We start from the raw sequence: 17,504 nt of genomic DNA on the forward strand, positions 1-17,504 counted from the left end.
GGATCTTAGTGTTACTTTTTTTCCTGTTCTCTCTGTTTATTTATGGAAGCGCTCTTCTAGATAAGCCCCTTGGGGTTTTTGGAATTCTTCCTTTCACAATTTCCCTTGTTGTTTATACATTTTGCCACTTATTTAACTTCTCTGTATTGAAATTGTGAATATTGAAATGAAATGAATTGAAATGTGAAATGATGTGAAATCAAATCAAATCAAATCAAATCAAATCAAATCACATGAAATGAAATGAAGAGTTCCCGGCTCATCTGCCGTGTTATAATGCTCGACAAGTACTCAGTGCTCGAAAGTGAGGGCGTTTGTGGGCGCCGTGACAGGCTCAGAATAAGTTGACCTGATAGCTAGACCTGATTATAATGCTTAAAGTACCGTGTTTGTCCAAAGCATTCTTATACCATTCACATTACTGCACAACTTTCTCAGGCAAACCATTCCATTCAGTCACCACCCTATTTGCAAAAAAATATGCCGAATATTAATCCTACTTCGCAACTTCTGGAGTTTAAGACAATGACCTCTGGTACAACTACAAGGTGATATAGCTTTGTTGTTTTGTAATTGTTATCACAATAGCCCCAAATTTTTGCTCCATACACTGTTTCCTAATGCACGTGATTTGTGGTTCTGGTTCACAAAAATCCTCAACAACATTGAACCAATGTAAAAATTCCCCTTTAGTGGAAAATGCTGTTAAAGTAGATGGTATATAGTCAAGTACACGGTAGACGTGGATGACCATTTCTCTAGCATATTTAGGAACAAATCTGAAGACATGGAATCAAATTTATCATAATCATACGATTTCGGTTCCCAATGTTTCATCGCCCTGCATATACTTTTATCTTACTAGTATGCTAATGACATGCATGCGCAATATACAAATTAGAAAATTTCTAAGTAGTGGCTTAACTTCATTATTTTCAATTTGAAAAGAAATAATTTTACCTCTTTTTTTTTCAATGAAACTTTAAAGCATTGGCAAATGTATATCAACTTGAAGAACTCACTTATAATTTCGTGTAATGTATACAGCACTATGCTACATATAAGAATACACATTGGCAATATATTTATGCAAAACATTATAATGTTGTATGTTTACTCGTCAATCATTCATGAAAGTGTACAACCCTGTCTTCCTACAGGAGGCTGTAGCGGTTGTGGTGAAGTCAATACGTGCAGTTTACAATGGAGCTATTGCGGTGACTTTGTAACCGTATATCGTATAAACTCCCACAATAGGCGGGCTACCTTTCCCAGATCCGACCGTTCCAGTTTATATTTTCTAAGCAACGGGAAGGAAATTATATATAAACACTGACGCAATGAGAGCTCTACATTAAAGTGAATCATTATTACAAACAAATCGTCATTTTTGGTTTGCTTTATAATTATGACATCAGATGGTGTAACTTATAGCTAGCCATTAATCTCAGTGAATAGTTTTAGAGGGTTATGGTAGCATAAGGAATGGTACTGTGGATATATTTTCGTGTTTGCAACTATATATTAATATGTTATCATTAGGAGCTGTGATGATGATGCCCCTTTAACTTATGAACATATATACTTCGCGTTACCACACTGTTTTTCTTTTCAATCAGACAACCGCAGTGAGTTGAGTTACGTTAGATCCATTTTAAAATGAAGTAGAGCGTATCAGATGACTATAGGACTCATGTCTTTCTTGGCGAATAACATATTACATTGTTATAGAAGACCTAGCCTAACTATTTCATTTGTGACAACAACAAGAAAATAATGCTTTTAAAGATGGGAAAAGACAGTCTATTCTTGATATCGATAATTGGCATCTGTTGCTTTTGTTTGACATCCTACACCAAAGGTAAGCATCAGCAGTGTTTCCTAAACAGGTAACTTGCGAAGGCTCGTCTCCCTCCTTTGTCTTCTCTCACTCTACCAAACCCTCACTCCACCAAACCTTCTGTCTACCGAACCCTCACTCTACCAAACCCTCACTCTTCCAAACCCTCACTCTTCCAAACCCTCACGCTATACCAAACCCTCGCTCTACCGAACCATCGCTCTACCAAACCCTCACTCTACCAAACCCTCGCTCTACCAAACCCTCGCTTTACTGAACCCTCACTCTACCAAGCCCTCACTCTATACCTGAACCCTCGCTCTACCGATCCCTCCTACCAATCAGCCCTATTTCCATTTGACCTAGAAATCCTATGTCCGTTTTGTGTACAGTTTATACGGTTATGTCCCTTGATTTTGATAAATTCAACTATATACGCGGTTGGTACACTGAGATTTTGATCTTCTCAGTGTAGACAAGGACTATCGGGGCAAAGGCATAATACTCCCCCTCCACCACCCTCGCCCCACCCTTCTCGCACACCAGCATGCTGAACAAATTTGTGATTTTTCGATCTCTCATGAAAAACAAATTCTAGCCTATCAATATTATGATCGTTTTCTTCCCTACCCGTCTGACTCAATTCCTTGCATAATTTCGGCAAAGTTTTTAAAGTCTCTCAACGACTCTTTTTGATGTAGTGATTCTAAAATTAAGCTAAAGTTAAGCTAAATTAAGCTAACTTAAGCTAAAACTAAGCTAAAATTAAGCTAAATTAAGCTAAAATTAAAGATATGTAAAATGGCTGGAATGCTTACAACTTTACAATAAAAGCTTTATATAGCATTTGGTAAACGGTTTTGGAATTAATGATATTTTGTGGTATTTATTGCTTTGAGAGAACCTTAATTTCCTTCCCGATGTTAATTGTCACCGCGACAACAGTTGAAGAAGTCACACTCGTCATGAATGATGGTACTGTCACTGTAAAATCTAACCCTCCATTCCATCAAGCGATGTTGCTCTTGCTTGAAATGAATCACTTAACATCTATGGAGGATAAAACGATTCGAAACACCGTTTATGTATAGTTTGTTGTATAGTGTTCTGTACATTATGCATTCTAAGTATTTTATATATCGATATATAGCTCATACCTCGGTATATATGTCTTGCTTTAGCTGAGTCGACGGTCCTTCTAACGTCGGAGATAACCAGAGAGACGACAACCCCTCAATGGGCTACCTTTTGGACAACTAGTGAGTATATAAAGTGTAAGTTTAAATACCATATATGTGCACTGAACCCGACACACGTTATAAGCCTACTATATATTGGCCAACCACTACAATTACAAGATGATCAAACCGAAACCTCCGATTGACATTCCATATTATAGAGCGTGAAAACTATCGAATCAAATTGAAGACTATACTCTATATATCTTACAAATGTTACGTGATGAGAGGGGGTTGGAGAGGGGGTTACAGCCCATGCCTGGGGTCAGTCAGTAGTAAATTTACCATCATTTCAATAATATACTTTAGGCTTAGTAAAGACTTGAAAAAGGGGGTCCGGTGACCTGTCTAGCTACACCCCTGTAAGAACCGTACATATATGATGCCATGGGCCTATTGTCAGTTCAATGTAAGGGGATCAAGTTGTTTGATTTGTGCCCGGCCTTTCTTATTCTTCTCTTGAAAAGTATCATGAGTAAAGATATCATCACTATGTTTACGACGATAGAAGATTGAAATGGACCGTTCATAATTGCAGCAGACTCCCCCAACCCCCCCCCCATCCCCTCCCCCAAAAGCAGATCTGAGCGTGAGCATTGACACGACTTACTGCAGACGTATCGGTTGTTTGTTACAGAATATAGTGCTGTGGAAACAACGGCATCGCCTAGAACATTACCTCTGGAGACCACAGCTGGACCCGTTGAGTCAAGTCAGGATGTTACGGAAGACTATCTGAATCCAGACTTTTATATAGATTTGGTAATTACATCATGGTTGGAGTAGCTTACATACTTTTTTATATTAAGCGAGGGGTATACTTATAGGGTGGTGGTGGGGGGGGGGGGGACGTACCGATAACATGATAATTATCGTAATGGAAAGTGCAATTTTGTCAAACGGTACAGCCGGGCTCTGACTTTTTCTACGAAAGCCTCGAAGCTCTCTCTCTGTAAAAACTACACTATAATATAGAAGATCGTTCATTGATATTCTTTGAACATGTTGTTTGAAAGATGGCCACTCTTAAAGAGAAAAAAAAAATACGGATAATTAATTTCAAGATAGGGTTTAAAACAATAGCTAGTCCTCTAAAAGTGTAGACGAAAATAGCCACAATGGAATTGCTTGGTTAGCACAGAGTACCACACGAGGCATTCAGAACGAGACGCATTAATATATGTCACACTGTAATTCTTACCCGAAAGAGGGTTAGCGCCCTCTATTTAGAAAAGTATCGTCATAAAGTCTGTAAACATGGCTCTGCAATCGGTTGAAGACACTAAAGTAAATCTTATAATCATATGCATACCATAGTTGGTGATGTTGTTCAAATAACTTCAGTTATCAGAGTGATACCTATAATTTAATGTACTTACTAGGTCGTGAACCTTCAATACAGGTACCACATCTCCGAATATACTTAAGCATGTACTTTCTTTCCAGATTCTCCATTAATGCTCACCCATCCCTCCCTCTCTCTGTCTCTCCCACCTTTCTCTACTTTTATAGATACAGGAAACGGATGCGCCTATTGTGAAACGAACTTTGAATGCTGTAAGATGGATTGGCTCATCGCTCTCTGTAGTTGGCCTTGTTGCTTGTGTCCTTACTTTGACACTGATAAAGTGAGTAAATTAACTTCCTTTAATGAACGAGTACGGTAACGTGCATGGTAGGCCGGCCCCCCTTCCTCCTCGACTTTAATTAGCTGGCTATAATATCAACATAAATTATCCATGTTCAAAGAAGTAGATCGACGTTTTGTAAGCACGATAACATATTTTGCACGATGTCGCTTTTGTTCAATATCGGCTACATGCATGTGCACAGGATTTGGATCCATGGATATACGTTATAGTGTAAGTAGAAGGCAAAATGTGAGTTCTGGTTATGAGTTAGCAGCTGCTCTGGTCTGCAAGATATGTACCTTTAAAATGTGCTTAGTGTCTGGAATACTCCTTTAAACGACTAATGCTCCTCATTTCAGTCCTAAATTTTAATGTCAATCCTTTGTTTGATAAATTCTAAAAACTCAACAAAACCTAGTTCCTTTACTACATATCAACTTAATATCAACATATCCCACCCCTCCCCCTCCCCAGATGGCATTCAACACCATTTGTTCATGCATGCTGAATTTGTACTACTGACATGTACAAATGTCATGTCATTACTGTGAGGCCACAAAACTATTTTTTCCCATTGAGGTTTGGCTTGCATCTGAGGAACTGAACTAATGATCTGTGTATTAGACTACATAGTCCAGTCACTTTACTTGATAAAGGCTCAACTGTTTCAACGGACATTCCTCAAAAAAATAATAGTTAACAAAATACAACCTGGAACGAAAGCAGTGTTTTTAATTGTCTATTAACATATCAAAAATATTATTGTGCTTAAGTCGTCCTTTAAATTGTCATTATCAGCTGGCAACAGTCCTAATGTTAAAGACTAACAGCAAAGAAAGAGTCACTTCGTCATGGTGCAATATTAATCTCCATTGGCTATTCTTAATCCGCATCATTGTACATGTGCTATCACAACTTTCTTTGTTTTTTCTCTTAATTTCTCAACAGAAGTCTTCGCGTGAAACAACCCACCAAAATCCATGTCAACTTCTGTTTGTGTTTGATCGGTTTCTACGTGTCATTTTTGGCGGGAGATTTATCCTCCCCTCATCAAACACACTGCAAAAATACCTCAGCAGCCATACAATACTTCGCTTTATCAACAGTGGGGTGGATGACTGTTGAGGCAGTTAATATGTATTTCTTATTTGTGAAGTATGAAACGATGAGCATACAATACTTCATTCCCGTGTCGTGTGTGTTGGTCTACGGTAAGATTTCATATATATATATATATATATATATATATATATATATATATATATATATATATATATATATATATATATATATATTTATATATAATTTAATTTTCTTAATCGCTCCCATGAACAGTTTATAATGTTCATATTCTGACTGCATGCATGTTATAGATTTAAAAGGCCAACGACCATACTGTTTGTATCAATAAAGAGTGGGGACTCGGGGCAAGGGGTAGGTGGTATAGATGGGGGTAGGGGTGGGAGCGCTGAGCGAAGTATGAAGTGTACCTTTTGTATTTCTGTAAAAAGGAGGGAAGGACAGAACAACGCATACATTGCAAGCGTGCGATCCAGGTCAGGGTGGGTGGGTGGGGGAGGAAGTTGCGTATGAAACTTTTATGGGTTTAGTGGTAAATCCCAAAGAAATTCGAATTTCACCGGAATGCAATCTCATTGGACAAAAAGAAGCAATGATCCTATTTTTTCAATACCAAAAGAGCATTACATTTAGATATCATGTTTTCACCTTAAATATTAAAGAAACATAATGGGGGGGGGGGGGGTTGGTTACTGGAAAGAGAGAACACGTTATAATCTAAAGCTGTCTTGTTCTGATCTACAGGTTATCCTCTTATACCAGTTCTTATTGCAGTTTGTCTCACCAGCCCAGATAAATATGACTGGTAAGGAAAAGAGAAAACTACTTGCACATGCAGTTATACTTGTTGTCCTAGTGATTGGCACTCTTGTTTATATCAAAAGTGCAAATATCTTTATGAAATATAAACATGAGCTTATGATATCAAATAAAAGTTGCAACGCCACTTTCATGACGTTTATCTGGGCGTTTTGTAATTTAACTTTTAAATGAATAATATTGTTATGATTTCTGTAATTGAATTAGAAAATACATTTGCCATCTGATTTTCGTTTGTAAGTTTTATCCTTTTCTATTTTTCATCGACATATACCCTTGAGACGGTTACATTTTAATGTCCAAATTCCCTATTTGATGAGGCCACGTCTTTTACGCTCATGTTGTTGGCCGAAGGGTATGGGTAAGGGGTGGGAAATAGTCACAAGTTGGGAGATTTACCGACAAAAATCCTCTAAGCTGCATCACAACTTTGAATTATTTTGATAAATAATCTCTGTACAATTTACTATCGTTTCCTTTGGTTTCAGCTGTTTCTTACCACCAACCGGAAGTGGCCATTTCTACGGTTTTCTGTTCAATTTACTGGTTCTCGTCGGTTTCAACATCACCATTTTCCTCTTGGTCATCCGAAAAGTAGTTTTTAGAAAAATTATGATAACGAGTGCTGAGCAAAACAGAAAGAAAGAAATCATAGCGAGGATTCGACAGTTTGTTTTATTTTGGGTTCTCCTTGGACCATCATGGATTTTTGGATTTCTTTCTATTTTACCGAACAGGGAAATGTTTTTCTCTGAGATCTTATTTTGTATTTGCACTTCGCTTCAAGGGTTCGTTCTATTTCTATTCGTTTGTGTGAGAAATCCAGAGGTTAAAAAGAAACTATGCGAAAGGCGTCACTCTAACAAAAATGACTCGCATGAGATGGAATAGAAAGGAACTTAATCGTTTTAATTACAAGCTAACCCCTGCAGACCATTTTAACTGCTCAATGTAATCTACACCCATCCCTTCATGGGATTCGACTTCTACGACCACGACTACGACCTCCCCGACCCCCCCCCCCCTCCCCCATCTCCAAGTTATAAAACCCTAGATCCACTATTCACAATCGTTATCCTATAAGGTTAAGTATAATTTAAGCTAATTAAACTAATCACGGCGCATAATGGGTCGATGGTTAAAGCAGTTGTTAGGAACTATTTCAGCTAGCTTGCTCAATGTATTGCCTGTAAAAACCTATCCTACTACACTATAGTCTACTACCCACTTTGTACTATACAAACAGTTACATAATACCTGTTGTATCTCTGCAGTTATTTCAATTTTCCAAAGGTCAGTATACCTATAGTTTGCTATTATTTACAGAAGAAGGTTGCTAACGATAACGAACGTTCGTCGTGCATTCCAATGCTTACAGGCATACCAATAGGTTCGCACATTCATCACAAGTTCGTAAGTTGTGAGCAGGTTTTTCCATCTCACACCTAACTTATAGTAGGTCTAGTTTAGGACCGAGAAGACACACAGTTTGAGAAATCATTATACGGTCAGGTGAACTCGTGAAACAAGAACTGTTATATACTGCAGGAGCTTAGTACTTTTGCCGGGTGGAAGGACACAATTAAGTCTGGACCACAATTAGGAGTCAAGGGAAGGAAGGCTGGTGTTTATCATTTTCAATTAGACTAACTCGACGGACAGAACTCTCAACAAGTTATTTTGGAACTGGTTCCTATATATTACTTCAACCAACGGCTTGTACAAGAGAGGGGTAAAAAGCAGACTAGTTGCTATAGTTATGGCTGACCAAAGAGACGTAGACGTGAAGATAGACGGGAACAGGCAGGCCGACCCACACAAACAACAGGCGTCGAGTTCTAAAGGGAAGGCTCAGTCCACCGACAATCAAGAAAGCAAGCCATTAATAGTGCCAGAAGGATTAAGCCTGGACCAAAGAGACCCCCAGGGATTGCATGATGAAGACCATTCAGATCTAAAGGTAAATAAAATACTACAGAAGAGAAAGTTCAGGGCCCGGGGTAAGGTTTTGACAACAGTATATTTAGGTTATAGAGAGAAGAGACGTAAGGTCCTTCCCCTGCCCAGCCCTATCCGTCCGCTGGTAAACTTTACAATATTTTAGGGTTATCGTCCTACCCGTACGATTTAAGCATTTCTATTTAAAAATATTTGTATTTCATAATCCTTTACAGACCCATAGCTAGGCACGGAAGCGGTGTCGACAGTTATAGTTCATAAGTTACAGGACACACATATTGTGCCCCTCCTTAAAAGGTGGTACACGTGTAGGCATATATGAACCCAACAATGTATTGCTATTAAAATTACACGGAAAGTTACGACGGTGTACGGTCCGTAACTGAAACCAAATGAGGGACGCTTTACCTGCTTGAAACGTTGTCTTCCTGGCAATACTTAAATCTTGACAAATAAAACAATACACATATGGTTTCAAGGGAGGAGAGGCAGGTCCCGGTGGTCCGTATAGTCATGGAAGGGAAGGAGGAGGAGATGGAAATGATATCACCACTTTGCACCACTAAGCTCCGTTACCCCAGAAAACATTTCTCAGAATGCGAACCCCTACCTTTACGACCCCTCCACAGGACGGAAATCAGCCAAAATTTGTTCCCCCTCACCCTCCCCAAAATTCAAATCTGGCAACGGGCCCGATTCATGGAGTTGTTGATATCATAAATGTTATCAAATTTTTACTTCTGCATCCGTAGTGGGTCAAATTACTCTGGGTCTTTATGCCTTGACACCCAAAGGTACCGTGGATAACTCCCTCCCCCCCCCCCATTGTATATATTTCACGGTTTCTGTATATTGTCTTGTTTAAAGATATTCATGAATTCCACAAAACCACTCCCCTTACACCATCCATGGACCGAACAAATATACCAGAACAGAAAAATAACTGTTCTACATATTAGCCTAGATTCACAGTGACGATAACAGCTAGAGGTTTCTTGAAACAGTAAATAACAGAATGAGATCAAATAGCTTACCTTTCTTAATAATTAACTTCACTTGTTACTATCGTTCAATTAACGCTGTTTGTATTCGTGACACGTCTAATGACAGTAACTGCATGATGACAATTGGCTAAGAAAGCGACAAGATTGAAGAAAATGAGTCTCGACAAACAATGCAGTTCAAGGTATATACAAAGATGGGACTAAACAACGGCCTCTCCATCTCCTTCTCTTATCTGTTTCTTCTCTGAAAGTTAATCGCTGCAACTCCTGATGGCGGTCAATGTTAAACTCTAGTTTACCATTAGAATTGAAAATGATCTCTTGCTAGGGTAAACGATGCGGGGGGGGGGTGTGATTATAGGGGCTATATATGCGTATTCATTGCCCCCCCCCCCGCAACCTTTCTGAGATGAGAACTTGCCGCTGTTCGTTAGTTGATGCTCCTCCCTTCGTAAATTCCCGCCGCGAACAGGTGGAACAACCCATTGGAAAGAAGCCGTAATGAGTGCGGCTTATTATAAGCGTACGCTTGGTTTCTGCCTTGGACATCAAGCAAATGATACAGACTTCGCAGAGTAACAGCAACCTGTACACAAGTATGCCTCGTTGTACGACCTTTAATGGTCAGATCGCGAACAAGCTTCACTGGAGACGAAAGCCCAAACATCATCTTTGGCTATTATGACAGAGATCCTTGTGAAGAACAACTCCCTCAAACAGCTAAGAAAAATATGGCTCCGTTTGAGAGAAGTCTGTCTTAGATTTTGTAAGTCTGTGATGACACCGTGCCACTAGGATATGAACTTTTGACTTTTTCTTTGTTTTCCTTTACATATTTCAAGCATCCGTCACATGTAGGCCTACTTAGGCCAATAACGAATGGTCGGGTGTGTGTTTCCTTTTACCCATCTCGCCCGTCGGCCTGCAACGCCTGAACTTTTCCAATGATTTAAGTAACATATTAAGATTGTATCCTATGTTTCGCCTTAACAATTTCAGGTGTGATTTTCTTAATTCTGTTGAAATTTGAGAATGATCGTTTGAAGTCATTATCTATGATTATTGCTGTCGTTTTGTTGTTGCTTTTTGGAGAAATGTCTAAACTATAATATCCCTTATTGTTGTTGTATATCATATAGTGTCTAGCAACGTAAGATCTGGTGATGTCACGTGATACCGTGTATATAGCTTTTCTATTCATTTCATTTCTTTGGCAACCTGTCGTTTGCACAGCTTTCGTATTTGGTCGAATGTATATGCCGGGTAAAGAAATAACCTTGAAAATCAAGGCAAAAATTATCAAAGATTTACTGTCCTTGATAACAATACAACGCGGTATCACGCATGGCTAATTTTGAAAGAAGTCGCTATACAAAAAATATTTTCAATTTCATCAATCTGTTGTTAACCAAGCCCTCGTCGACTTGAAAGGGTAGGCTACACACTATAGAACATTTTGTAGGACTGCCCTATATGCGTTGCACTGCACAGTAGTAGACACGATACAAACCATTTGATCGTCCGACGTTTTAACCCATTAATGCGATAGAGTACCGTATGTTTTGAACATGGCGGACAATATAGAGACCAAAGTCTATGCGAGCAAAGCCTCGGGAGCTCGTGTTATTTCGTTTTCGACGGTGATAGACGAAGAAAGTCCAAGACGTGTTGTTGAGCCGGAAGATCAGCAAAAGAGTGGAAAGGGGGCTCCGCCGTCCGGCAGTATCTATGCGACAGTAGGGACCCATCATGCAACACCGTCTCTGCCACCGCCCAGAACGTTCACTGATATTGATAACACAGACAACTGGGATACACCAAACGATAAAAAGATATCAACACAAGATCGTGATCCGCAAAATATCAACGAAGATATCTTAGTGAGTTAAAAAGATCAGACGTTTCGTGATGAACGTATCTTGATACAATTATCATATACGGTAACACGAGTATAACGTGGTCATAGATATATCATTCATGCTCTTTCGTTCGGTGTACTCGATTACGGTGAATATTTCTTTCATGGCCGTGGCTATTCTTACGACCAGGAGTAACAATTATTTATAAACTATTCTTACGAAATCGGCGAATTTCCGGTTACGCATGCGCAGTAAAGTAAATAAAGCAACTGCGCATGCAGTAGGGGTAACCCTAACCCTAACCCCTAACCCTAACCGGAAATTATTGTTACTGCTGGTCGAAAAAATAGCCACGTTAAAGCAACTGCGCATGCGTAATCGGAAATGATTGTTACTCCTAGTCGTAAAAATAGCCACTTCGTTCTTTCATACCATGATGTTTCTTGCTGACACGAGAACACGTGTATCAAACATGTTCATATGCGCATATATACATCAACTTTAGTTTCTATCTCTATGTATGTTACTCGGTTTTATTCCATAGCCTATAGTATTTTCAACATGTAGGCCTAACTTTCGCGAATAATTCAATTGGTCATGGTTTTGTTATAACAATATATTATTAATTAATATTCTTACAAACATATAATGTGGCATTGAATTAATTTTATTTTGTGAGGATGGCTCTTCATCTCATTTGTTTTGATATAGGCCAACGTACTTAATTACTCTATTTCTAAATGAACTCATGGAAAACGAGAATTGGAACTCACTTTGCAGGAATGTAATTCGATGTGCCCTAATTTCAGCATCTGTCACTGGACTTACGGATGGATAAACATACAGACACACAACAGTATACACGAATATGCTCGGATAAAACAGTAGGCAAGGGTCTGCAAGCAAAATCGATAGACTTGTCTCAACCTGTTGTACACTTCCTAAGCTACTTTCCTCATCAAGTATTTCACTTGAGTAAATCTGTGTAGTTTGTTTCGTGTTGCTAAATATGTGCTAGCTCACACTACCAAAGGCTACATAGGCCTACCCATCCGCCTCGGTCCGATTCCACGAATGCGGTCTAATCCGAGCTTGAGAATACATCACAAGCATGTGTTTTCGTATAGTTATATATGTGTGACTCAGTGGTCTTGCGGTATTGCGGTGTTTCTGGCAATTTGTGACAGTCCACTTTGCGAGTCGCAGCCTCACATGATCAACGCCGCACTTTTACGCATACCCGTTGAAGCGCGTCGCCCTCTGCACACTGGCACATGGATTCACGTGCCCATCGGCTGGACCTATAATACTGTTTGAGTATTCAAGTACTACACCTAGCCAATTTACCCATATTCAGTACATTTGCTGTGTGTGATAATCTCATTCAAAATCTGTTGGCTCGTTTTCGAAAAGCTGTTTCGTTTCCAAGAAATATATACACATTTGGGGAAGCTCACTGAATATGTGCAAACTATGACGTGGAGTGCTGCGCTCATCGAAATTTCTAAAGTTCGTCCTTAATAAGTTAAGCTCTAATTAGAAGCCCACATATATCATTTGAATAATGTAATGTTCAATTTTTCAAGGAAGACAATAAAATATTTCAAATAATCGCCTTTAGGCCACAAACCTGTGTTCAGTGTCCTTGAAACGAAGGTTGTAAAAACGATGGATAACATAATCGAAATTTAGGCAGTCACTATCTTTACATCGTCAATGTGCATAATTAGCTAATGTTTATTCAATAATAACACTAGAATTAAGAAAATACTTGTAAAATAGTCAATCTTTGAGGGAGTTTTTTGACTGGAGATTTAATCTTGTTAAGACCCTAGTATGAATAGCGTAGTGTACCTTCTTTTTCACAAAGCTATTTTCCCGTATCTATTTGCTGTACTGCACAGAGAATGCCCGCGACAACGTTTTCGATTGATACGAATTCACGCCCTCTTTAGAGAAATGTCCAAGACGTTTGTATCGGACAGATCCTCGTGCATGTCAAAAACAGTGAGCAAGCACATTCGTGGTAGGCAGAAACGGACTCTGAGGCATGTACAGTTTCACGCGAGAAAAAGAGTATTACGAACGACTTGGCTAGGACTATGGGAGTTGCAGCTATTTTCGTGAATTAGGACAATGTTCTTGATAGGTGTCCGTAGACCTTTTAGGGGATTTGAGCAAGCTATCTGAAACGATCAACCTTAAAGTGGTTCGCTACATACTTATGCAATGCCCAAGACTCAATGTTGGCCGGGCAGGAGGAAATTTCCGGTCTTGGATTGCTATCTGTAGAGAGTAGAGCAAAAATTCATTAGGTTAAACCATGCACATAAAATCTTTAACAACTATAGTTCTCCCTAGCTCACCACTAATTTAACCAAAACCTCTGTTATTCATAATCAGGGTACTCGATCAAAGCATCCCAATTTCTATGTTATTGATTCTAAGGGTTGTGTTAGCTCTACTTTCTACTTCACGGCAATTCAGGATTGGAAAGCTCTTCCAAATCATATTAAATCCAACAACCCTTCTAGTCTTTTTAAAGCTGAGTTAGGGAAGTATCTCATCTTATATGGGGTGTGGGGAGGGGGAGGCACATTTCTGAAATATGTGCAATATGTGCGTTTTAGAGTTTTATTTATTAGTTTTATTGGAATTTACCATTGAAAGTGCAGCTTTTTGTCCTTAGGGCCCGATTGGAAATGGGCCGACGTTCTGTCAGCCCAATGGGTTTATAGCTCCTGTTACTCTTTTCGTTCTTTTCAATCTGTTCCGTTCTATTATGTCATCTATGTTATTTTTTGCATCTTAAACAATCTGAGTGCGAACAAAACAAACACACAAACAAACTTTACGGCTGTAAAGTAAATGTTGACTTTATTACTATGTATTACGTCATACATGCAATCGACTTAAGTTACGTCACAGTACACTGTATACGTTAATTCTTGTCACTCCAGAAGCTTTGATTTTTATCTTCATTATCCTCTATTTTCAGGTTTCATTTCCAGATATTTTTGCCGAGCCGACAGGACTTCACAGTGACGACAAAGTATGGGTGTGTACGTACAAAACTTACAACGGTAGTAAGTTCTTGTGTTATAGGATATGCACCTACATATGCGCGGTCCCTGCAGCTTTCATCTGGGGTATCACATTCGCCTGTTTAGCATTTTGTCACATCTGGTATGTCGTGCCTTTCTTGAAAGCCTTCCTCATTGAATTGAAATGTATTGGAAAAGTCTTCATGCTCTGTGTCAAGTCATTCTGTGATCCTATTTACACCTCCATTGGGCTCATTTATTCAAGAATTAGAGTCAATTTTATACGGTCTGACGGCAATGGCGGTGGACAGTATCCGGTATGACAAGAGGATGCTTAATCGCGAGGATTAATTAGCAATTTGTTAGATATTAACCATGCGGTTGTATACGGAGATAGCTTATCCTCCATAGGAATCTAAGATATAGCGAGAAGGATGGAGACACCCGCTAATTGATAATATCGCAATTATATAGTTCTTTTATAATAGTATACAGTCAACGTAATGAGTCATACATAGATAGGGTTCGGTTCAGTGTTATTAAATCAATGTCATCGACAATCGGATCAAGATATGAAAGAATGAACATTACCTTTAATTTGTGAATAAAAGGATCGGTTTGCTAATCCATCTTGTATGAACAATTATATATTATATCATAAAACGGAATGTTATCGGTAGCAAAATCGTTTGAAATATACCAAATAAGGAATGACGTCATTACAATCAAGAATCAGATACCGTACGCTGCATGTCGTAAAATATCGGTGCGTGACCGAACGTTAGTACAAAAGACGTGAAACCAGCTAGGGTAACTCCTGTCATGGTAACATTGGGTGGGTTCTCAGATTATGTCACGTATAGGTTTATTGATCGTGTCATTGTGAAATTACTTGATTTGCTTTAATTTGATGTAATGTATGTACATTTTATGGTAGTGATCTTTTTGGCACCACAATCAGTATAGACATACAGGGGAGTATATGGATTGATCCACGTAGAGTTTCTACAAAAGCGGTGTTACGTAATCAGTGTTCAAAATAGATTTATAAATTTATAGCCTGAAATGAATTCTGAGGAATATTAACCATACAATATGTATAGGCAGGGTTCTATTGTAACATTTACGCTATGAAGTGGTCTCTTACAGTCATCTCTGTTAGTTCCCTCTCCCGTTAACACCACCACCTCATATGATCTCGCTACTTTAGAACACTGTATACAGTATATGGTTTTGACTGGTGAAAAGGTAGTATAACCCATCTGTCGTTTGCAAGGCGGGCAGGGCAGTGTTTCCCTTCAGATTATACGATGCACTGACACAGAGATTCTATGCTTGATCATTCCAATCGGTTATGACTAAACATACGATAGGCTAGGAGTGTAGGACGGAGTGGGCTGGGGCATGCGCAATCAGTTATCTGCAACAACAGATGACTGTCGGCAGCCAGATGGTTACGACTCTCACCCTTTCAAGCCCTGTCATTCACATTCTTAACAGCAAGAACTGTGAATTTTTAAATTTTAACAGTCTATGTTCGAAAAAAAACTTAAAATGATATTTTTAATGAAATAAAATTTGAAAGAGAATGATGGAAACACTTCAAATGAAATTGAAGCATGAACTCAGTGATCATTGCTATATATTCATGTTTTTTAAAAGTTTTTATTTCTATTTCTAAATCTGCTACATTGCAATAACAGTTATTATAGATACGCATTAGTGGAGAAAAGATAGTTTACAAGGAGCTAATAATACAAATAGCAGGCATCGCTTGAGATATTTGTGCGCATATACATTAAATACTTATGGAGGCCTATGCCTGTGTTGTGTTTTGTCACACTTGAGCTGCTGTCTACAAGATATATTGTTCCAAAAAAATCTATATTATTCTGAGAGAAATGTTATGCCATGGAATGAATTGAATTATGAGTTTGCTTTCCAATATCAAATATCAAAATGCAAATATAGTAAGGATTGCATCATTTAAAAAAGCATTTGCTACCATGGAAACTCGGCAGCGAGACATACAGTATATGTCCAAATAAGCATAGAATATTTAGCCATGTTTGAGTTAGAAGCTTAACGTTTTAATCAGGGTGCTAATAAATAACATATAACAGAGTCACACGAGAAAATCATGTACATTTTTTCTTTTAAATATTAAAGTTAAGTAAACGAAATGGGTGGTTTCATGGCTTTAATTATTTATAGTCATTCACTTGTTCTTGAAATAATCGTTACTCAGTTCATGTTATTCCGGAGCGGGAAGGGCGGGGGAGGGGCGTTTTGAATCGTGAAGTGGTGGTTCATTGGGGTGGTAATGTTGTAACTATTAAAATTGTGTCGTGGAACACTAATTTCTAAAAGCGTTACAGATTAAATAACGAAAGTGCATGAAGATAATAGTCAATATGACTTTTTAAAAACTGCAGTTTCATATTAACTGAGAATTTATAACTTTATGTTCAGGTCCTATGCATTATTGATCCGAAATATGCCATAGAAATATCAGAATTGTCACTTATACGGTCATGGATATATGATTCCTCTCAGTGCAGCATATAGCATTCAATAATTCAGTTTGACTTGGACCTACATATCAACACGTCCTATTTGGAAACTTTCATATAATTGTAATATTTTCTACAATGTGGAATCAAAAAACACATAACGTTTAATATGTTGCATAAACATTATAGTGTTATCCGTAAATATTAATTTGTGAAAGAACAGCATGTAATAAAGAAAAATAATCATAATATCATTAATTGTTCTGAGAAGTATTTTAAATCACCTGGGCCCTAAACACTGGTTGGGGTGGGGGGGGGGGGGGTGAGTGAGGTGCGTGGGCCCTCAAAAATTTTCACATGGGTTCGGTGTCGCCAAAGGCGGCAAGTTGCACACCAGTTTCAATGGACATTGGCCAGACTACTGGTGTCCCCCAGTCTGAAACCTGCGTTGGGAGTCCCTGCCGTTACGCTACGTTTTACTTTTTCTCAGCATGTAAGAAAAACAACTTCCGTTTTC

General features: G+C 38.6%; 2 protein-coding genes across 2 annotated transcripts; both read left to right on the forward strand.

Moving 5' to 3' along the window:
* The first annotated feature begins 1,586 nt into the window (after positions 1–1,586).
* Positions 1,587–8,368, forward strand: LOC139960980 (adhesion G protein-coupled receptor E5-like). The gene is made up of 7 exons (XM_071959727.1): positions 1,587–1,861; positions 3,022–3,099; positions 3,716–3,840; positions 4,591–4,706; positions 5,658–5,920; positions 6,534–6,594; positions 7,097–8,368. Exons 1-7 carry the CDS (start codon positions 1,777–1,779, stop codon positions 7,497–7,499), a joined length of 1,131 nt encoding a protein of 376 aa, XP_071815828.1. The 5' UTR covers positions 1,587–1,776; the 3' UTR covers positions 7,500–8,368.
* Positions 8,369–10,051: 1,683 nt separating this feature from the next.
* On the forward strand, positions 10,052–17,213 carry LOC139960981 (caveolin-3-like). Its single transcript, XM_071959728.1, has 2 exons — positions 10,052–11,451; positions 14,429–17,213. Exons 1-2 carry the CDS (start codon positions 11,140–11,142, stop codon positions 14,795–14,797), a joined length of 681 nt encoding a protein of 226 aa, XP_071815829.1. The 5' UTR covers positions 10,052–11,139; the 3' UTR covers positions 14,798–17,213.
* The last annotated feature ends 291 nt before the right edge of the window (positions 17,214–17,504 follow it).

The sequence above is a fragment of the Apostichopus japonicus genome, chromosome 20 (assembly GCF_037975245.1).
Source record: "Apostichopus japonicus isolate 1M-3 chromosome 20, ASM3797524v1, whole genome shotgun sequence".
NCBI lineage: Eukaryota > Metazoa > Echinodermata > Holothuroidea > Aspidochirotida > Stichopodidae > Apostichopus > Apostichopus japonicus.

Coding starts and splice junctions, on each gene's coding strand:
- LOC139960980 (XM_071959727.1), top strand. CDS start 1,777: ATGCTTTTAAAGATGGGAAAAGACAGTCTATTCTTGATATCGATAATT. Junction 1,862..3,021: donor TTTGACATCCTACACCAAAG/GTAAGCATCAGC, acceptor GTCTTGCTTTAG/CTGAGTCGACGGTCCTTCTA. Junction 3,841..4,590: donor CAGACTTTTATATAGATTTG/GTAATTACATCA, acceptor CTACTTTTATAG/ATACAGGAAACGGATGCGCC.
- LOC139960981 (XM_071959728.1), top strand. CDS start 11,140: ATGGCGGACAATATAGAGACCAAAGTCTATGCGAGCAAAGCCTCGGGA. Junction 11,452..14,428: donor ATATCAACGAAGATATCTTA/GTGAGTTAAAAA, acceptor CTCTATTTTCAG/GTTTCATTTCCAGATATTTT.